A 23,845-nucleotide genomic window follows, 5' to 3' on the forward strand; every position below is an offset into this window, starting at 1 on the left:
TTGATTTTATATATATATAACATTTTATATATAGTATCTTATATATTATATATTTTTATATATAATATCTTACATAGCATATCTTATATATTTAAGTAGAATATCTTATATAAAAATATATTATATATCTTATATTAAATGATACCACTACAAGTTTAGTTAATATCCATCATCGCATGTAAGTACAAAAAAAAGGAAAAACATTTTTTCCTTGCAATGAGAGCACTTAGGATTTACTCTTCTTAACAGCTTTCTTATAAATCCTACAGCAGCATTAGCTATAATCATCACGTTGTAAATTACATCCCTGGTAATTCTTTATCTTACAACTGGAAGTTTATACTTTTTGACCTCCTTTATACAGTTCCCACTTCCCTGGCCCCCCCACCCCTGGCAACCATAAATCTAATGTCTTTTTTTTAGGAGTTTGTTTTTGGATTCCTCATATACATGAGATCATACAGTATTTGTTTTTCTCTGTCTGACTTAGGTCATTTGGCATAATGCTATCAAAGTTCATCCCCATTGTCTCAAATGGTAAGATTTCCCTTTTTTATGGTTAATATTTCATTGTGTATATATATCAAGTCTTCTTTATTCATTCAACCATCAATGGCCATTTGGGATTTTTTTCCATACCTTGGTTATAAATAATGATGCCATGAACATGGGGGGCAGATAACTCTTCAACATAGTGTTCATTTCCCTCAGATATATTCTCAGAAGTAGAAATGCTAATCATACTGTAGGGTATTTTTTAAATTTTTAAGGAACTTCCATATATATCTATACATAGATATATATAATATCTATATAGATATCTATATATTGCACAATGGTACCAATTTACATCCCACCAATAGTGAACAAGGATTCCCTTCTGCAAACATTATGGCCAGCATTTGTTATCTTTGTTAACTTTTCTTTTTGATGCTAACCATTCTAACAGGCATGAGGTGATATTTTGCTGTGGATTTGATTTGCATTTTCCTGATGATTAGTGTTCATGTACCTCCTGGTCATTCATATATCTTCTTTGGAGAAGTGTCAAAAATGCCTATGTAGGTCCTTTCCTAATTTGAAACTAGATTGTATTGTTTTGTTTGCTGTTAGCCTATATGAGTTATTTATATATTTTGGATATTAACCCCTTATCATATATATGGTTTGCAAGTAATTTTTCCCATTCTACACATTTTCTGCTCATTTTGTTGATTTTTTAATATTGCTGTGCAGAAGCTTTTTAGTTTGACGTAGTCTCAGTTTATTTTTTGCTTTGATTATGTTCTAGGTATTTTATACAAAAATTTTTATACAAAAAATTATTACTGAGACCCATGTTAACAAAGTTTTTCCTATGTTTCCTTCTAGTAGTCTTACGGCTTGGGGGCTTATTTTTAAGCATTTAATCCATTTCTAGTTCATTTTTGTGAGTGGTATAAAATAGGAGTCTAATTTCATCCTTTTTTTTTTTTTTTAGTATAGTTGCCCAAAAACGTTACACTAGTTTCGGGGTAAAACCCAGTGATGCAAGTCTATACATTATGCAATGCCCACCACAGGTGTAGCTACCATCTGTCACCATACAACACTATTACAATATCATTTACTATATTCCCTATGCTGTACCTTTTATTCTGTGACTTATTCATTTCATAATTGGAAGCCTGTATTGCCTTCTCCCCTTTATCCATGTTGCCTGTCTCCCAACCCTCCTCCCTTCTGGCAACCATCACTTTGCTCTCAGTGTTTATAGGTCTAATTCTGCTTTCTATTTATCTATTGACTTGTTTTTTAGATTTCACCTATAAATGAAATCATACTGTTATTTGTCTTTCTCAGTCTGATTTATTTCACTTAGCATATTACCTTCTAGGTCCATCTGTGTTGTTACAAATGGCAATATCACATCCCTTTTCATGGCTGAGTAATATTCCATTGTGTATATACTCCACTTCTTTTTTTAATCCATTCATCTATCAGTGAACACTTGCTCTTGTATCTTGGCTACTGTAAATAATGCAGCAGTAATCATAGGGACACAGATATCTTTTCAAATTAGTGCTTTCATTTCCTTTGGGCAAATACCCAATAGTGGAATGATTGGATCCTATGATATTTCTATTTTTAATTGTTTGAGGAATCTCCATAGAGTTTTCCACAGTGGCTGTAGCAGTATACATTACTACCAACAGTGCATGAGGGTTCCCCTTTCTCTTCATCCTTATCTTTTTGATTCTAGCCAATCTGACAGGTGTGAAGTGATATCACATTTTGGTTTTGATTTACATTTCCCTGATCATTAGTAATGTTGAGTATTTTTTTTCATTTGTTTGTTGGCCATCCAGATGTCTTCTCTGATATAATGTCTCTTCAGGTCCTCTGCTCATTTTTTAATTGTTTAATTTGGTGTTGAATTGTATAAATTATTTATATGTTTTGGGTAATAACTCCTTATTGGATACATCGTTTGAGAATATCTTCTCCCATTCAGTAGGTTGCTTTTTGTTTTGTTGATGGGTTCCTTTGCTGTGCAGAAGGAAATGCTTTGCTTTTCTTGCCTTAAGAAACATATCTAGAAAAATGTTTCTATGGCTGATTTCAAAGAAATTACTGTCTGTGGTCTTTTCTATGAGTTTTATGGCTTCAAGTCTCACATTTTGGTCGCTAATCCGTTTTGAATTCATTTTTGTGCATGGTATTAGGAGGTGGTCCAGTTTCATTATTTCGCATGTAGCTGTCCAGTTTTCCCAGCACCGTTTATTTAAGAGACTGTCTGTTTCCCACTGTATGTTCTTGCCTCCTTTGTCATGATTAATTGGCCATATATGTGTGTGATACCTCTAGATTTATTCTTGCTCAAGATTGCTTTGGTTATTTGGGGTCTTTAGTGGTTTCATACAAATTCTAGTATTTGTTCTAGTTTTTTGAAAAATGCTGTTGGTATTTTGATAGGGATTGTATTGGATCTATAGATTGCTTTTAGGTAGTATGAACATTTTAACAATGTTAATTCCAGTGCACCAGCATGGCATATCTTTCTGTTTATTTGTGTCATTTTCAATTTCTTTCATCAGTGTTTTATAGTCATTAGAGTATAGGTTCTTGCACCTCTTTGGTTAAGTATATTCCTAGGACTTTTATTCTTTTCGGTACAATTATAAATGGAAGAATTTTCTCAATTTCTCTTTCTACAACTCTGTCATTAGTATATAGAAAGGCAATTGATTTCTCAGTTTTAGTTTTGTGTTCTGTACTTTACTGACCTAATTTATTCTTAGTTTTTGGGTGGAGTCTGTAGGGTTTTCTGTGGTGACAGTTTAACTTATTCCTTTCCAATATAGATGGCTTTTATTTCATTTACTTCTTTGATTGCTGTGGCTAGGATTTCCAGGACTATGTGGAATAAAAGTGGCAAGAGTGGATATCCTTGTCTTGTTCCTGATCTTACAGGAAAAATCTCAGTTTTTCACCATTATGTATGCTGTTTGCTGTGGGTTTTTCATATATGGCTTTTACTATGTTGAGATATGGTCCCTCTAAACTCAGTTTGTTGAGAGTTTTTATCATGAACAGATGTTGAATTCTATTAAGTGTTTTCTCTGCATCTTTTGAGATGATTATATGATTGTTATTCTTTGTTTTGTTAATGAGTATAGTGTTAATTGATTTGTGAATATTAAACAATCCCTACATCCCTGGAAAAAATCCCACTTGACTGTGGTGAATGATCCTTATAATGTATTGTTGAATGCAATTTATTAATACCTTGCTGAGAATTTTTGCATCTATGTTCATCATGAATAATTGACCTATAGTTTCCTTTTTTGTGGTGTCTTTGTCTTTTGTTTTCAGGGTAATGATGCCCCTATAGAATTTGGTTGCATGCTTTCCTTCCTCTTATATTTTTGGAATATTTTGAGGAGTATAGATAATGACTATTCTTTAGATGTCTGGTGGAATTCACCTGTGAAGTCATCTGATTCTGGATTTTTCTTTTTGGTAGATTTTTGACTACCAATTCAGTTTCATTACTAGAAATTTGTCTCTTCAGATTTTTTATGTCATCCTGATTCAGTTTTTTTAAGGTTGTATGATCCTAAAATTTTATCTGTTTCTTCTAGGTTGTCCACTTTGTTGGCATATAATTTTTCATTGCATTCTCTTGTTTGTATTATTGTGGTATCGGTTGTTATATCTTGTTTTTTATTTCTGATGTTTTTGTTGAGGATTTTTTGCATCTGTGTGCATCAGAGGTATTGGCCTGTGGTTCTCTCTCTCTCTCTTTTTTTTTTTTGCATGTTATTTTATCTGCCTTTGGTATCAGGGTAATACTAGCCTCATGGAATGAATTTGGAAGTTTTCTTTCCCCTTCTATTTTTTGAATATTTTGAGAGGAATACACATTAATTCTTCTTTAAATGTTTGGTAGAATTCATCTGTGAAGCCATCTGGCCCTGGACTTTTGTTCGTTGGGATTTTTGATTACTGACTGAATTTTATTGCTGGTAATTGGTTTAAAAATTTTTTTTAAATTATAAATTTATTTATTTATTTATTTGACACAGAGAGATCACAAGGAGGCAGAGAGAGTGGGAAAGCAGGCTCCCTTTTTAGTAGAGGGCCTGTCGTGGGGCTTGATCCCAGAACCCCGAGATCATGACCTGAGCCAAAGGTAGAGGCTTAACCCACTGAGCCACCTAGGCACCCGGTTTGTTTAAAATTTCTATTTCTTGATTCAGTTCTGGGAAGTTATATTTTTCTAGGAATTTATCCATTTCTTCTAGGTTGTTCAATTTGTTGGCATAAAATTTTTCATGATATTCTCTTGCAATCTTTTCTAGTTCTTTGGTTTTGGTTAATTTTCCTCTTTCATTTCTGATTTTGTATATTTGAATCTTCTTTCTCTGTCTCTCCCCCTGCCTGTCTCTCGATGAGTCTGGGTAGAGGTCTATCAGTTTCGTTTATCTTTTCAAAGAACCAGCTCCTGGTTTTGTTGATCTGTTCTATTGTTTTTTAGCTTCTGTATCATTTATCTTTGCTCTAATACTTACTATTGCCTTCCTTCTGATGGTTTGGGTCTTTGTTCTTTTTCTAGCTCCTTTATGTGTAAGTTTAGGTCATTTATTAGAGATTTTTCTTATTCCTTGAGGTAGGTCTATATTGCTATACATATGTCTTAGAACCACTTTTGGTGTACCCCACAGATTTTGGACCATTATATTTTCATTTGTTTCCATGTACTTTTTGATTGTTTTTCTTTTCTTGGTTGACCCATTGTGTAGTAGCATATTATTTAATTTCCATGTAATTTTGCTCTTTCCAGACTTTTTCTTGTGGTTGATTTCTAGTTTCATAGCATTGTGGTCAGAAAAGATGCATGGTATGACTTTCATCTTTTTGAATTTGTAGAAACTTGTTGTGGGTTTCTGGACATGTCTGCTGGTAACATCCTTGGGTAGGTGAGGCTTGCTGTCAGCGTCTATTTTTGGGTAAGGCCACTGCCAAGCTCTGGGGTTAGCATGGGGGCAGGGGATGCCACTAACTGAGAACATGTGGACTGCTGGATAAGCAAGGCTATGGGCTTGGCTTTGTGGTTTCCTAGGTTCTCTGGTCAGGCTTATAGATGTTCAGGGCTGGGTACTATTCTCAGTAGTGCATAGGGCTATGAATTAATATTACAGAATGGCAACTCTGGAAATGCAATTTTCCTTTTTCTTCAGGGTTTGTTTTGCTACCTGTTTGAGGTGTTAGTTGGATTAATGACATTTTGTAAAGTCTGTGTTCTTTGTCACATGTGACCCCTGTAGTCTTGTTACTATAGTGGTCAGCTAGTGAGTTGACAGAGCTCATTAGATGCCTTGTGCCCCTCTCCTTGAAAGTATCCTATTTTTAGCAGATGGGCTCTCTGTGTGTTTTGGAGAAAACTTTCAATTTTCAGCCAGGCAACATACAACTCTACCAGAACCTTCACTTTCTGCTTATAGAGAATCTGAAGGTCAAAGTTGAGAGTTTAGAGTCCATCAGATTTTTTTTAGAGCATTCACTGAGCTCTTTATGTGTGTTTAGCCATCTAGATTCCTATGTGCAAGTTTTCCAAAGTCCTTATTCTTTTTATTCCCAAGCTTTTCAGTTTGTCCGTTTACTTCAGATTTCCTCCCTTATCCAGGTGGTAGCAGCTAATGCATTTAAGTGTTTTTGAAAAACATCCCCAGCTAGTTGCCTCCAATTTGAGAGAGTACCCAGTAAGAAAAAATAAAGGCAAGCCTTAGAGCTCAGGAAGCCAAAACATAGGACTAAACAGTCAACCTCAGTTCTTTGATAATAAAGTCCATCTTTCTCCCTCTCCTATGAGGAACCTATACCTAGAATGTGGGCTGTTGTCTTCCAAGATGTCGCTGAGAAGGGAAGCCAGGAATAAGGCCAGGCTTTTAAAGGCTCTTTTCCTTTCCTGGTGGCTGTACATTGTAATTAGTTTCTAGTGTTCTGATGAAGTTGCTTCTGGAAGTTTTTGCCAGTTTATTTGCTGCTTTTGTGGAAAAACATGCTTTTGGAATTCCCTACTCCATACTGTTTCCATTGACATCACTGTGTACTTATTTTTAAATATGATTTATAAATTTATTAAAACCATCATTAACCACAAATGCAAAGGGACTGAGTATTGAAAGTAGCAAGAAGTATGGTGATGTTGAAGTGATATATACAAAGAATCAGAACTATTAATATTCCATGGCTCTCTTCAAATATCATTTTTACAGATAGTGTAGATTAGTGGCTTTAAGTGCAGTATACTTATGAATTAGGAACAACTGGACTAAAAAGAGCACTTTGAACCCTAAATAGTCTCTTAGTGGAGGAGATTCTAAGTTTGAGTGTGTGTGTGTGTGTGTGTGTGTGTGTGTGTTTGTGTGTAAAGATGAGGAGCTATGAAACTGTGTTATCAATAGATGTTATATTCTAGTGGTTGTCTAATTATGTTCATAAAGTTCTAGTGTTTTCTGCAACTTGGACTGACTTGAAGGGGGATTGACAAGGAGGGTCACAGATGGTGAGGTTCCAAGCTTTCCACTTCTTAGTCAACCACCACTAGAATTCTGTAGATTATATTAGGGTTCTATGAATTTTTCTGGAAGTTAGCTTTCATTGCTAAAAACTTGTAAAAATAACAAATAGACTGATATACAGGACTGCCTGATAAATATGCCTGGCTGTAAATACCAGAGGACTTTGGGCAAAAAGAATCTCTGAGCTGGAATGGAAATAGGGTTACACTGAATTAAAATTTTTTCCCAGTCTTTTTTTATTTTTTTAAAAAGATTTTATTTATTTATTTGACAGAGAAAGATCACAAGTAGATGGAGAGGCAGGCAGAGAGAGAGGGAAGCAGGCTCCCTGCTGAGCAGAGAGCCCGATGCTGGACTCGATCCCACGACCCTGAGATCATGACCCGAGCCAAAGGCAGCGGCTTAACCCACTGAACCACCCAGGTGCCCCAGTTTTTCCCAGTCTTAACCTGATTGCAAAATCCCTAGAGATGATGTCTATAGGCACCGTTATTTTCTTACTACCTTAGCTTCACACAAAGTAGGCACTTTGTAAATATCTATTATCTTAGCTGTGTAAGGAAATAAGGTTAGATAAGCCTGTGGGACCAGATAATAGTGGATTTTGAAGTCTGAAAAAAATACAAATAAATAAAATTACTGAGAACAAAATGTCCTCATACAAAGTTTAAGGAAAGGTAGGTGCTAAGAATTACAGCAGAAATAAGCATTAAGACAGAAAACTACTTATATTTTGGCCAATACATAGGCTTAAAAAAGCCCTCACTTTTAGGTATTTCATGTATTGGGGGGAAAGGGAGTTAAAAGGAGTAAACATAATTTTTCAAAGAGCTTCAGGTATGTAGAAAAGGCTTCGAGAGAAGGGGTAGATTCAAGGAGAGCCAAGAGATGGATGAGCAGCTTTCAAACTTCTACTTTGAAGTTTTCTGAAATAAGAACTTTAAAAAGGACAAGTCAAGTCTTTTGGCTTATGGCTACAGCCAAGTATGAAATTTAAAATCTTGATCTCTTATGATAAATGTGAGAACAGTGTTATCTTTAGGGAGAGGTATATGAAGGAGCCTTTTGGGGTACTAGAAATATTTTGATCTAGGTGTTGGGTTTCATGGATGTATTAATCTATAAGTCACATAATTTTTAGAAATTGTATATTTTTAAAATTATCTTTTTATGATGTTTGGGACTACTCTCTGGGATTTATGCTTACAAAATGAATACTCACAGTTATAGTCAAGGAGAAATGTTAAGACAGATTATAAGTAAATCATTTTAATATTTATACCATAAAGATCAAATCATATTTACATTTGCTTAATCAATGACTCATCACATCACCTTTTAGTCTTTTTGGTGACTACACTTAGGAAGGTGTCCTGTGGTCATAAATGATTCCATCTTACGCTTTCCTTTCTTATCTTCTCAAATGTCAAATGCAAGCTGCTACAGAGGGAAAAAAGCAGTTCCTTGGTATCTGCAGACAACACTATGCCCAAGACTTAACAAACTATACTACAGCAGAGAGGTCTCCCTGGAGTGAGTGGCCCTATTTTGTATCATGCCCACATCATTCAAAAGTTAGTACAAAAAACTCTTTCTTATGCTGAGAACACCCTGAAGTTTTCACCAGATAATTTCTGATTTCTTTGCTGAGCAATATTTTTTAACTTCATAAGAAAGAAAAGAAACCGTTTTCTCTTGTTAAAAAGACCATAATTGATAAAAGCTTATGAAGCATGATTCTTACCTAACCATAATTAATACATGGCAGAAAAAAATCTCTTGGGTTTAAAAATAGCTTTATTTAGCATACCAAAAACACAGAAACATAAGAAAAAACTTACCTAGTATAAACATAAAAATAGTTAAATACCATAATTTAATGTAAACCAAGTGTTTAAAAATGTGAATTATAATAAAATACATGCTATTTACACAGAACCAAGTTATTGTATCAGATCATCAATCTTGAAGTCATCATTAACAATGAATCAGACACAGCATTTGTATTTGTACTGGTCAATAAAAAAAAGAACTCCTTTAATTCACTTTAAACAGATATAATTCCAAGCAGAAAGCTAGAAAGTGCCAGTTCTAGGATTCCAGACACAGCCATGCATGTGGAGGCCTGGAAATCATTCCACTGGAAGACCATTAAGCCTATTCTCTCATTTACATGCAAACTGGTTGATTTAATTTAGTTACTGCTTAATAAAGGTACTAAATATATCTGCAAAAATAAACCTTTGTTAAAAATGACCAAAGGTGAATGTAATATCAATCATGTAAGAAAGGCAAAAGCATAAAAAATATATATTATTCCAGACAAGCCTCTTTAATTATAACAAATGTTAAGAAACTCAGTTTATAAAACCAGATGGGATAGCAAAAGGGTTTTGAAAAGTGTAAAACCTAGGTCAAAATCAAACAAAATGAATCTAAGAGAATATTTCTGGAAGAAAGTGGTATTTTTGTTTATCCTGTCATTATCCCATGAATGCTGCCATGAGATCTGTGGCTGGTGTCAGTCACCACTACAGAGCGGTGTGTTTTCTTTGACCAACAGGTGCAACAACTGTAGCTGTTGATTAGATTAAGCATTTGGCTTTTGCTTCAAGAACCAACATCCATTCTTCTATTGCAATGCAGGTATTTCTAAGAGGCAGCATTACATCCAATATCAGGACTTTAAAATGTAAAATAAAGTTGCAAGAATATATACATAGTAATAGAATAGCCTGCTCCTTTTTCTAATCCTGTAATTCTAACTTTTGATCTCCAGACCTCTTTATACTCTTTAAAATTTATTAGATACCTGGATGTCAAAGAGCGTTTGTTTATATAGTTTATATCCATCAATATTTGCCATATTAGAAAATAAAACTGAAAAATTTTAAGTATTCAAAAATTAAAGTTTATTACATGCTAACATAAATAACATTTTTAAGAAAATAGCTGTATTTCCTAAAACAGAAAAAAAATGTGTTGGAAATGGCACTGTTTTACATTTTCAACTGCTTTTTGAGACATGGAGTGAAAAGACAACTAATGCCTTTGTATTATGAAAATAGTTGTGATCTCACAGATGCCCTGAAAGGCTCTCAAGGATTCCCAGGGGTTCAAGGGTCAGCCACACTTTAAAACTGCTGGTTTCAATCTAAGGTCTAATGTTAATGACCCCCCCCCAAAAAAAAGCCCACACAAAAGGAAATTTAATTTTCCTTTAAAAATAAACCAAAATAGCCATACATGCACACAGAAGTCACTGGATCAAACACTTCCACTTTTAGCTGTAACTAGAAGCCCAAAGTCACCATGTGCTCACAGTAAAATTCAAAATAATATGGCCATTTCTACTGAGACTAGGGTCAAGATTTATTAATTTTTAGTTCATGAAAGCTACAAACCCCATTAACTAAACACCCATGTCTTAGTTCCCTTTCCAGCATCTGCTTAATCTTGTTTGCGCTAAGCTGGCTCTCGTCTCTTGAACTGGCACAGCATTGGTATAGACCAGAGAGTGACAGACGTTTAATAGCCCAGATACTCAGTTCAGAAGCATGTTAGCCATTAACGGAGCAGCCGCCTCTATGTCACACTATGTGAAAGCTCTGATAAATTTTAGGGAAGTGGAGAAAAGTCTCCTTTAAGCACAGTAAGAACAATGCTATGCCCTCACACATAGCTCTTCGCATCTTACAAATTACTTTCATACACACCATCTCATTAGATCCTCTTAAAGCCCCTGGAGATGGGCAGGACAAATGGCATCATCTGGTTCAGAGTTAAGGAATCAGGTGCAGATAGGAGTCTTTCCCAGGGTACCGTGGCCAGTACCTTTTTTACAGAACAGGATGAGAAGTCAGGGCATCTGACTCCTAGTTCAGGGTTTTCCCCCAGCATTCCTCCTTTTTGGGTTCCAGGGCAGGATTCGAGGGAGGGGCCTGTGGGGATGGAGATGGAGGCAACAGGATATGGCTGATGCTTCCAGACCTGCATTCCTTCTGCCTCAATTAACCGTGTTCTCCAACACTAAGGAGGCTTGGGAGTGGCACACACATTCCCCTGACCAATATAATGAATTTTCCATCAGTGCATACATAATGGCACTCTGTATGAAACAGCCCTTCTTTCTGAGCCAGTTTATGTTGGCAGTTCATTCACAGCCTGTTCCCTCTACTCCAAGGGAAAAGAAAAATCCTGCACTTAAAAAAAATGATGAAAATACAAAATGAAATAGCAACAGTAATGAGATCTGTGTGAAACTATAACAGATTTATTGTGCACCTGGCACAACAGAGACTTTGCAGTTTTCCTCCACCAACTGGAGAGATATATAAAATCACAGTTCTTAATTTAATGGAAAAATACCTCCTAATCATCTCATGGCAAAGACTTCAGTCTATAAAAAAACTAAGAAAATAATTTCAAGAATTTTAACTAAATTCTTAGGTTCTTACAGATTCTGTGGTGGTAGGAGAGAGAGTAGACAGAGTAAAAAGCAATAAAACAGCAAAAAGAAAATAATTATTGTCACAAATGAGCTAAGGAGAAATCTGTGTCTATTCTCTGTCAGTAATACATGTAACTGCTTCAGACACTATTCTGTTACCAGGAAATCCTCTCTACCAAGATGTTAATACAAATAGCACGAGACATTCAAAGACAGTAAGCAAAGACTGTTTAATTTGGGGGTGGAGGGTGGAGAGAGGCAGTCCACAACAAAATCCTTCCTCTAAAACTAGCCAAATGTCACTAATGGCCAATGATATTCTTGCTGTCCACTGTAAGTAAATTATTGTTTATTTTGCCTTCCTTCTCTCTCTCTGAGATGTTCCTAGAATCAAGATGGAATACATGCATTTTTTAAGGTATTTGAAGAAAAGGGGATGTTAACAAAAGCCAGTAAGAACTAAAGAACATGCCAAGTTCATCTTATTTTCAAAATTCAACAGCATGTGGCTGGCTATACACAAATTGTTGGTGTCTCCCCACCACCCCCAATTTGGGAGGAATATTCTCTTTATAGGTGATTTAGACAGAAGGTAATGACTTTTTAAGACACTTGTACATGTACTGGGCTGATGTGCCCACACACACATGTGTATAGACACGCATGTATGTCTCATCACATCACGTGAAGACCTCCACTAAGGTTTTTCCCTCTTCACACATTTCCATGAGAGAAAATGGACATGGATAATGATTTTATAGGAGGAAACACAACTAATGAAAATCAAATTAGAAAATGAGAAGTGGTATGCTGTCAGAGTCTGATAAAATAAGTCAATGCACATTTATGTAGTGGTAAAGTGCTAGAAAGTTCTTTCATTAGTATTTTAAAAATGATTATAGTAAAAAGAAGGTTGCAGTTTCATTTGATGGTGGTGACCACAGGCACCATAGCAATGGCACTGGCTGAGTTGGAATTAATGATGTCCTCATACTCTGGGGGTGGGTCTAAGTGAGGTTCTGTTTCACTCCTCCGGAGGTTCGCCTGGCCAGTGGCTTCCTCGTAGGTGGGTGGGGGATCACAGTTGGATAGACGAGTGGAGACGGAATCTGAGCGCCCAACTACATATTCCAGAAAGCCTGGTGACAATCCACTGCTATCAAACACTTCGTCTGGTGGGGGAGGCGGAGTGATGATATTAAGGTGCTGTGGGAAAGGAATGTGGCCTTCAGTTACTGTCTGTCTGCGAGTTTTGTTTCTGAGGAAGCATCTCCAAATTAGAAAAATGACCAGAAGGATAATAAAGAGGCCAAAGATTAATGGAAAGGTAAGGTAAAACTGAAACCAGTCACTTCCTCTGTTACTCTCTCCTTGTTGTGCTTTTGTGTAGGTGTTCCAGAATTCCTTCTGAAAATAAAAGACAAAATAAAAATCAGTATGATCAAAAGCTGGGAAATACCAAATGAACAGATGTCTGGGTTCTGTTAACATAACGAACCAAAACCCAAAACCAGATTTGTTGGTTTAAATGACTTACTGCTTATATTTTCCATGACAAGAAATTACAAATAAAGCATAATGTTCTCTCGGTATCCTTCCTAAAATGGTCAGTGAGAACCCAGAGTCTTTTTCAAGACTTGGAAGTTATTTATATTTTCAGCTATGACATTTTAGAAGGAAAAACAAAGCGTAAGAGATTTCCTGTTTCCCAATTAAACCAAATAGTATTCCCTTAAAATGTCAAATATCATTTTCCATGTCCAACTATGAAGTTTCTGATCCCTAATCCCCATCATCATTAATGGTATGTGCTATTTTAGGCTGTTGTAGGCTTTCAGTGGTCAAAAATTTACAGATGAATGCTTTGTTTTCTAATGGTTCTGTTTGAGGTCCCCTTCCCCCAGCCCTTACTCCTCAACTCCCTCTCCAGCCCTCAAAGTTTAGTACACAGATGTCCACTGACTGTTGTAATTACACATTGCCCCTAGTAGAAAGCTCAGGCAAGTGAAGAAATTGTTAGGTTATTTCCAAACACAGACTGTAATCCCCAAAGACATGTGACCTAATAGTTCAAATCTTTCATATCTGTATAGGGGGAAGTACTGAAAACATCAAAAGGTCACGTGATGCAGTTACTAGCTATGAGACCTGGACAAGTTACGCTTTTGAGTCTTAAGTTTCCTCACCTGAAAAATAGGATAATACTAATCTGTCCTTATATATGTTATTTCATATGATGCTTAGACAGCCTATAACACATCTAATTAAGTCCTTTCCATAGAAACACTCAAAGAGTAGTTATTATAATTTTTGTATATCGTAATCAAATTGCTGCCTCAAATTCACCAATTAACCTAGCCCATACCTTGGTGTAGAGACCACCCCCAATCCCAATGCTACTGACTCCTTTCAATGCTTAAACCTAATGAGTAAGTGCTTTTCTCACAATCCTATTTATGTGCAGGCACTACACATCACTGATAGTATATATCTGGCATCAAGGAGGGAACCAGGTCATTATCCAAATGGGCAAATAGAGGGAGTCGGACTAGACTGGGGATTGTCATGCCAGATGTCCCATGATAGCATGGAGTTAACATAAATCTGTGAATCTTGGTTATTAAAAGTGAGACTCTGAGCACTAAAGCTGGTTGTTTTATAGTCATATATTTTATTAGTCACACAGGTTTTTTTTTTTTCAAAGAAAGAATATTTAGCATTTACAACATACCAATTCCTAGTCACTATACTATTATCTATTCAGACTTAATTATTCATACATTGCATGAGTCATTGCTTATTACTTTTTGTTCTCTTCATCTTCCCTGATTTTGAAGTTGCTCTTCAGGCTTATTTTGCAGTTGAATAGTCCTTTTAGAAGAATTTTCTATAGATGAGGCACATGGGAAATAGTCCATAAAATTTTGCAGCTCTATGAATACCATTCCTTCACCCTGATTAGTAAATGTTATCATAATGATATTTCAGACTCTCAGGTCATAGCTATCTTTTTTTTCCCTAAGAAGTCTAGGTAATGTTCCATGGTACTACAGTTTCCAGTGTGCAGCTGAGAAATCCTATACTTGTTCATTGGACTTTATTATTTCTTATTTGAAAGATTTTATTTTTATCCTTGACTTCTTTTCACCAGGCTGAAGATTTTGGTTTTTGTTTTCTATCACTTTTATTTTTTATTCGATTATAATTGATAAGCAATATTATTATTAGGTGTGCAATAATTTGATATTTGTATACATTACAAAATGATCAGGTAGGTCTAGTTACCATCTTTTACCATACAAAGTTATTATAGTATTATTGACTATATTCCCTCTGCTGTACGCTACATCCCCATGACTTATTTTGTAATTTGAAGTTGTATGTTTTAATCCCCTTCACCTATTATATCCGCTCTCCCTCCCCTCTGGCAACCACCGGTTTGTTCTGTTTCCATGAGTCTGTTTCTGTTTAGTTTTTTCTTTCTTTGATTCCATATATAAGTGAAATTTTATGGTATTTGTCATTCTCTAACTTAGCATAATATCAAGGTCCACCCATGTTGTCACAAATGGCAAGATTTCATTCTTTTCTATGGTTAATAGTCCATTGTGTGTATGTGTGTGTGTTTGTGTATGTGTGTGTATCTTTATCCATTCATCTGTGGATGGACACTTAGGTTGCTTCCATATCTGGGCTATTACAAATAATGCTGTAATGAACACAGAGGTCCAAATATGTTTTTGAATTAGTATTCTCGTTTGCTTCAGATAAATCCCCAGAATTGGAACTATTGGATCATATGGTAGTTCTATTTGTAATTTTTTGAGAAAACTCTATATTGTTTTCCATAGTAGCTGCATCAATTTACATTCCCAACGACAGTGCACATGCTCACCAATACTTACCTTTTTGATACTAGCCATTCTGGCAGGTGTGAAGTGGTAAATCATTTGTAATGATTTGCATTTCCCTGATGCAGAATGTTGTTGAACATCTTTTCGTGTGTTTGTTGGCCATATATCTTCTTTAGAAAAACGTCTATCCCAGTGATTTGCCCATTTTTAAATTGGGTTGGTTTTTCTTTGCCATTACTTAGTTGTATGAGTTCTTCATATATGTTAGATATCAACCCCATATCAGATATATCATTTCCAAGTATCTTCTCCTATTTAGTAGGTTGCCTTTTTCTTTTGTTGGTGGTTTTCTTTGCTGTGGGAAAGCTTTCTAGCTTGATGTAATCCCCTTTGTTTATTTTGCTTTTGTTGCCCTTGCCAGAAGAGACAGATTCCTCCCCAACCAGGAAAAATTGCTTAGACTGACATAGAGCTTACTATCTATGTTTTCTTGTAGTTTTATAGTTTCAGGTCTTCCATTCCATTCTTTCTCTTTTTTTTTTCCTTTTCTCTTCCTTCCTTCCCTCCCATTCCTTCCTTCCTTCCTTTCCTTCCATGGTCTCCCATCCCACCCTTTACATCCCTTACTTCCTTTACTTCTTCATTAAGTAGGCTCCACACTTAGTGTGGATTCCAATACAGGGTCCAATCCCGTGACCCCGAGATCACGATCTGAGCCACCCAGGTGCCCCACACTGCATTCTTTAATCCATTTTGAGTTGATTTTTGCCTGTGATGTAAGAATGTGGTCCAGTTTCTTTCTTTTGCCTGTAGCTTGTCCAGTATTTATGACACTATTTATTGAAGAGACTTTTTGCCATTGTATGATCTTGCCTTCTTTGTCATAGTTTAGTTGACCATGTAAGCGTGGGTTTAATTTCTAGGCTGTTCTGTTCTATTGATCTCTGTGCCTGTCTTCATGCAAATACCATACTGTTCTGAGTACTATAGCTTTATAGTACAGTTATAAGAGATCGTGACTCGGGGCACCTGGGTGGCTCAGTTGGTTAAGCAACTGCCTTCGGCTCAGGTCATGGTCCCAGTGTCCTGGGATCAAGTCCCACATTGGGCTTCCAACTCCATGGGGAGTCTGCTTCACCCTCTGACCTCCCCTCTCATGCTCTCTCTCACTTTGTCTCTCTCTCTCTCTCTCTCTCTCAAAATAAATATTAAAAAAAAAAAGAGATCGTGACTCTCCAGCTTTGTTCTTCTTTCTTTTTTTTTTTTTTTGTTTTTTGTTTTGTTTTGTTTTGTTTTTTTTTGTTTTGTTTTGTTCTTCTTTCTTAAGATTAGCTTTGACTACTTGGGATATTTTGTGGTTCCATACAAATTTTGGGATTGGGGCGCCTGGGTGGCTCAATGGGTTAAGCCTCTGCCTTCGGCTCAGATCATGTCATGATCCTGGGGTCCTGGGATCGAGCCCCACATGGTGATCTCTGCTCCACAGGGAGCCTGCTTCCCCCTCTCTCTCTGCCTGCCTCTCTCCATACTTGTGATCTCTGTCGAGTGAACAGATAAAATCTTTTTAAAAAATTTGGGGGATTATTTGTCCTAGTTTTTTGAAAAATGCCACTGGCATTCTGCTGTGGGTAGTATGGACATTTTAACAGTATTCTTTCACTCCATGAGGATAGTATATCTTTTTATTTATTTGTGTTGTCTTCAATTTCTCCAGTGTTCTTAAGTTTTCAGAGTATATGTCTTTTATTTCCTTTTTAAATTTATTCTTAGGTATTTTTTTGATGCAATTGTAAATGGGATTGTTTTCTTTTTTTTTTTTAAGATTTTATTTATTTGACAGAGAGATGACAAGTAGGGAGAGAGGAGGAAACAGGCTCTCTTTCTGCTACTTTGTTAGAAGTATAGTGTGTAGAAATCCAACAGAGTTCTGTATATTAATTTTGTATCCTGCAACTTTACTGAATTCATTAATTCTAATAGTTTTTTGGTGGAGTCTTCAGGATTTTCTATATATTGTATCATGTCCACTGCAAATAGTGAAAGCTTTACTTCCTCCATCCTAATTTAGATACCTTTTATGTCTTGTCTAATTGGCATGGCTAGGAATTCCAATACCATATTGAATAAAAGTGTTGACAGTGGGCATCCTTGTCTTGTTCCTGATCAAGAGGAAAAGGTATCAGCTTTTCACCATTCAGTATAATGTTTCCTGTGGATTTGTCATATATGGCCTTTATTATGTTGAGGTATATTTCCTCTATACAAACTTTGTTGAGAGTTTTTAATCCTAAATGGATGTTGAATTTTCTCAAGTGTTTTTTTGTCTATTTTAATAATCATATTAACTTTTATCCTTCATTTTGCTAATATAATGCATCACACTGATTTGTGAATGATAAAGCATCCTTGAATGGAATGAATCCCACTTCTTGGGATTCATTCCATCCGTGCCTGGAATGAAACCCACTTGGTCACACTGTGTGATTTTAAGTGTATTGTTGAACTTAGTTTGCTCATTTTATTGAGGATTCTTGCATCTATGTTCATCAGAGATATTGGTGTGTAATTTTGTGGTTTTTTTTGTAGCGTCATTGTCTGATTTCGGTATTAGAGTATTGCTGGCCTTGTAAAATTAGTTTGGAAGTGTTCCTTCAAATTTTGGGGGAATACGTAAGAAGGGAAGGTATTAACTTTTTTTTTTTTTTAAATGTTTGCCGGAGTGGTACCTGGGTGGCTAAGTTGTTAAGTAGCTGCCTTCAGCTCAGGTCATGATCCCAGGCTCCTGCCCTGCATTGGGTTCCCTACTCAGCAGGAAGCCTGGTTCTCCCTCTCCCACTGCTTGTGTTCCCCCCCTCAAATAAATAAATAAAAATCTTTTTAAAAAAAGTTCGCTGGAATTCAGCTATGAAACCATCTGGATATGGAGTTTATTGGGAGTTTTTTCATTATTAATTCAATTTTGTTACTAAAGTCTCTTCAGATTTTATATTGTTTCTTGATTCAGTCTAGGAATATTATATGTTTCTAGGAATATATCCATTTCTTCTAGTTGTCTAATTTGTTGGCATATAATTGTTCATAGTATTCTCTTATCCCTTTTATATCTGAAGTATGGTTTATGGCTTCTCCTTTTTTTTTTTTTTAAATAAGTCTGGCTAAAGTTTATCAATTTTGTCTATCTTTTCAAAGAACCAGCTTTTAGTTTCATGGATCTAAGTCTTTTATTTCTGCTATGATCTTCATTATTTCCTTCTACAAACTTTGGGCTTAGATTAAGATTTTTCTTTGTTTTGGGGTTAGCCTGTATTGCTCTGAACTTCCCTCTTAGATCTGCTTTTGCTTTATCCCAAAGATTTTGAAACATTTTATATCCATTTATCTCATGGTATTATTTTTTCCTCTTTTATTTCTTCACTGATGCATTAGTTGTTCAATAGCATGTTAAGTCTCCATGTGTTGTTTGCGTGTTTTCCACTTTTCTTCTCATAACTGATTTCTGATGTATTGAGAAATGTTTTATGGCCCAACAGGTGACTAATCCTAAAGAATGTTCCATGTTTACTTGAATTATATATAGAACATTCCATCCCTAAACAGCATAATACATATCTATTAAGTCCATCTTGTCTAATATCTTATTTAAGGCCAGTGATTCCTTATTACTATCCATTGATGAAAGTGGTCTATTTATGTCCTTTATTATCATACTGCTATTTGCCCTTTTATTCCTGTTAAAATTTATGCACCCAACATTGAGGCACCTAAATGTATAAAGCAAATAATAATATGTTCTATCCTGTTGGATTGACCCTTAATAATTCTGTTATGCCCATGATCAGCAAGTTAGGATGCGATTGCAGAAATAGTGTCTGCCGGCACTTCCAGCCTCACATGAAACCCCTGCCGGTTCCTGCTGCTTCTGCAGTCACTTTACACTTAGTAAGCGGGGCTCCCTCACTATAGTCTGGATACTTTTCAATCTGTTACTTTGATGCTGATTATCAGGGTAAGTGGATTTAAGAGCAGAATCTCCATTTCCCATCGTTCTATGATTCTTCCGGTCTTAATCTCAATTGATTTTTAAAACCAGAGGTTTTGGAGGTTCGTCTCTCCAATGCCGGCCCTCAGGGTGGCACAACAGCTTCACTTCTCAAGGGAGTTCTGGCTGTGGGAGTCCTGCATCTGGGGTGGGTTCCCAGGCGAGGCCATGTCTCTGCCTCAGCTACCCTTCTTGATCCATCTCTTTTATTGTGACGGTGAAGTTCATCTAGTTCTCAGGTACTTTACAGCTCCATAGGGAATAATTTTCTTATAAACTTGTGGTATCTGTGTGAGGAAATAAGTTCTAGGTCTTTCTATGCTACCATCATGAATCCCCTCCCACACAGGCTTTGAGGCATAAAAAAGACCCAAAGTTAGTTATGTTCTACCATTGATCTAGATTTTCTAAAAGGTGCATTATTACTTTAATATTCTGTGACTCTAGATTTGCACATGTTATAATATTGCATGATCTCTTAATGGCTATATACAGATGAAAATATACAAGGTTCAATATCAAAATAAGCCAAATGTAGAAATAGCACACTCCTAAGAACTCAGCATTTATTTTAGGACAATACAAAAACCTTAAACTATCAAGTGATTCCTTTTTTCACAAATAAAAATTTAATCACAGGTCAAAACTAATCATATTTAGAAGAAAGTAGATGTGCTTCTAAAGGTGTACACTATTAAATTTTTGTGTAAAATTGTCACTTTAAGATAGCCAACTTTAAACTTCTAAAAAAATACAAATCTGCAAAAACATAAAGATATCGTCACTATGAACAAATGTTTAAATATGCTTTTCTCAACTCACATTGAATCCCTACACAAACTAGATTCTATTCTAATTTAATTATCATGTATTTATGGATATCTATCAAATATCTTTTCTTTAACTGCAAATGACAATTTCCCATTTCCTCCTAATCTCTCAAATCACATGTACTTGCTTTTTGTGGGTAATATTAAATGGGGCAGATGGTGATTTCAAATAATTATGTAATGCTAGCCTTAGACAAATACTATAAAAAGTGCCTTTTTAATACTGTCCTATCACTTTGCGATAAACAATAATGCACATAAAAATGACCCTTTTTTCATGGTTGGTTTGTATAATTAAATTTTTCTGGCTTAGTTGGCATCCTAGCAAATAATCTACAGACTAAAACAATCAGCTTTTATTTTGAAGTGTTGACAAAGCTTAGACAAAAATGAAAGTAAATCAGATTTTTGTTTTTGAGAGAAATTGAGCAAGCAGGGGGTGGGGCAGAGGGAGAGAGAGACTGTTAAGTAGGCTTCACATCCCACACAGAGCCTGACACAGGGCTCGATCTCACGACCCCGAGATGATGATCTGATCTGAAATAAAGAGTTGACACTTGGGTGCCTGGGTGGCTCAGTTGGTTGGGCAACTGCCTTCGGCTCATGTCATGATCCTGGAGTCCTGGGATCGAGTCCCACTTCGGGCTCCCAGCTCCATAGGGAGTCTGCTTCTCCCTCTGACCTTCTCCCCTCTCATGTTTGCTCTCTCTCTCTCTCTCTCTCTCAAATAAAGAGTTGACACTTAACCCACTGAACAGCCCAGATGCCCCTATAAAATCAGATTTCTACTTTATCTATAGTGACTCAATCCACACCCAATAGCAAAGGCAATTGTTATCCATACTTGAAGATGCGAAAATGAAGGCACAGAGAGGTTACCTAATAACAAACCAAAGGTGGGGTGCCTAGGTGGCTCAGTTAACTGCCCAACTCTTCATGAGATTCTCTCTCCCCCTGCTCATGTGTTCAAGCAATCAAATCTTTTAAAAAAATAATAAACTTTGGACTAGAACTTGAACAGGCCAGGCATTAGAACAAGCCAAAAAGCAGTTTGCCTTGATCTATAAGATATTTTGAACCTGTCTGGCCCTTTTCCTAGAAAATTTTAATTTTTTCATCATGTTAAATGTGTAGTCAAAAGCAAGTGGGCTCATTTTACGGATTAAAGTAACATCTGAATAAAAGGTAATTATTCCATTTATTTCTTTGGGAACTAGAGAATCACATGAAAATCTACATGAAATAAAGATGAATATTATAGGGACGCCTGGGTGGCGCAGTTGGTTAAACGACTGCCTCTGGCTCAGGGCGTGATCCTGGAGTCCCGGGATCGAGTCCCACATCAGGCTCCCAGCTCCATGGGGAGTCTGCTTCTCCCTCTGACCTTCTCCTCGCTCATGCTCTCTCTCACTGTCTCTCTCTCTCAAATAAATAAAATAAAATCTTAAAAAAAAAAATTAAAAAAAAAACAAAAAGATGAATATTATAAATGTTATTCAAATCAAAAAATCCAAGTTTGTATATCTCTAAGCTATTTAAATACTCCTTTATCTAACGGAAGGCAGCCAAAAGATACTCAGAAAGAGCTTATGATTTCAATACTTGGTAAAGTAGTGCTTTTAGAGGAAATGGAAATTTGTTTAATGAATAAAATATTCTTAAAGGGTCTCAGTAGTTTTAGATAAGGTTAAAATTATATAAATAATGAATGTAATCTGAAGCTGCCAGAGAGATCTGAACCATTTCAGAGGGAGGAGCCCCAAAGTAAATGTTTCACCACAGGTGGGTTTCAGAATAAAATTCAGTATGTACAAGATTCTATCAGGCCATGTGTGCTTTTCGGTTGAGAATTTTCTCACTTCCGTTTTTCAACAAACTGTATTCCAGTCACTCAGACTGTGACTCAAGACCTGAAGGACTCTATTCATAATTGGAAGGAACAGAGATAAACATGTCTTAATAATCTGATTAATCATCTGAAAGTGGGTGATGTTTTCAGTGGGTGTGTATTGCTGAAAAGGGCTGAGCAGTCGTTATACACAGCACTCATGTGGCTTCTTCCTTTTCTGAATAAGTCTAGGCAATACTTCGTTGTAATGCACATCGCTTTATTAAGTACTTCATAGATACTGTGTTTTTTTAAATTGATGGTTTGTGGCAACCATGCATGGAGCAAGTTTTCCAACATGATTGTGTCTCTTTTGCATTTCGGTAATTCTAGGAATATTTCAAACTTATATTTATTATGGTAATCACTGATCTTTGATATCACTATTGTAATTGTTTTGGGGTGCTACAGAATGTGTACAAAGAGACTGATTATACCATGGATATTTTCGGAACGCAATCTTTTAAGAGTTGAACTCAATCACAAGAGAAAATTTGGAAGGAACACAAGTACATGGAAGTTAAAGAACATCCTACTAAAGAATGAATGGGTTGACCAAGAAATTAAAGAACAACTAAAACAATACATGGAAGCAAATGAAAATGAAAACATGACAGTTCAGAACCTCTGGGAGGCATCAAAGGTGGCCCCAAGAGGGAAGTATATAGCAATACTGGCCTTTCTCAAGAAGTAAGAAAAGTCTCAAATATACAACTTAACCTTACACCTAAAGGGAGCTAGAAAAGGAACAACAAATAAAACCTAAATCCAGCAGGAGAAGAGAAATAATAAAAATTAGAGCCAAAATCAGTGATACAGAAATTAAAAAACAAACAAACAGCAGAACAGATTAATGAAACTAGAAGCTGATTCTCTGAAACAATTAACAAGATTGCTACACCTCTAGCCAGACTTACCAAAAAGAAAAGAGAAAGGACCCAAATAAACAAAATGATGAATGAAACAGAAGAGATCGCAACTGACACCAAAGAAGTACAATCATGGGAGAATATTATGAGCAATTATGTACCACTAAATTAGGCAATCTGGAAGAAATAGGTAAAATCCTAGAAACATATAAACTGCCAAAACTGAAACAGGCCGAAATTGAAAATCTGAACAGACCAATAACCAGCAAGGAAAACTGAAAATTTCCCAACAAACAAGAGTCCAGGGCCAGATGGCCTCTCAGCAGAGAAGACTTAATACCTATTCTTCTGAAGTTGTTTCAAAAAATAGAAATGGCAGGAAAACTTCCATACTCATTCTATAAGGCCAACATTACCTTGATCCTAAAACCAGACAAAGACCCCACCAAAAAGAATTATATACCAATATCCCTGATGAACATGGATGCAAAAATTCTCACCAAACTATTGGCTAAAAGGATCCAACAATACATTAAAAGCATTATTCACCATGACCAAGTGGGATTTAGTCCTGGGCTGCAAGGGCGGCTCAACATCTGCCAAACAATCAATGTAATACACCACATTAATGAAAGAAAGGAAAGAACCATGTGATCCTCTCAACAGATGCAGAAGAAGCAGTTGACAAAATACAGCATCCTTTCCTGATAAAAACCCTCAACAAAGTCGGGATAGAAGGAACATATCTCAATTTCATAACTCACCACTGTTGTTCAACATAGTACTAGAAGTCCTAGTCTCAGCATTCAGAAAACAAAAAGAAATAAAAGGCATCCAAATCAGCAAGA

General features: G+C 36.0%; 1 protein-coding gene across 2 annotated transcripts in view; it reads right to left on the minus strand.

The window, feature by feature from the left end:
• Positions 1-8,320: 8,320 nt before the first annotated feature.
• Positions 8,321-23,845, minus strand: part of PRRG1 (proline rich and Gla domain 1) — a 157,504-nt gene continuing 141,979 nt past the window's right edge. For both annotated transcript variants that reach the window (XM_044234404.1, XM_044234405.1), the window contains exon 4: positions 8,321-12,924. In XM_044234404.1, coding sequence (XP_044090339.1) covers positions 12,439-12,924 — 486 coding nt within the window. In that variant the 3' untranslated portion in view covers positions 8,321-12,438. The remainder of the gene's footprint in view (positions 12,925-23,845) is intronic.

The sequence above is a fragment of the Neovison vison genome, chromosome X (genome assembly GCF_020171115.1).
Source record: "Neovison vison isolate M4711 chromosome X, ASM_NN_V1, whole genome shotgun sequence".
NCBI lineage: Eukaryota > Metazoa > Chordata > Mammalia > Carnivora > Mustelidae > Neogale > Neogale vison.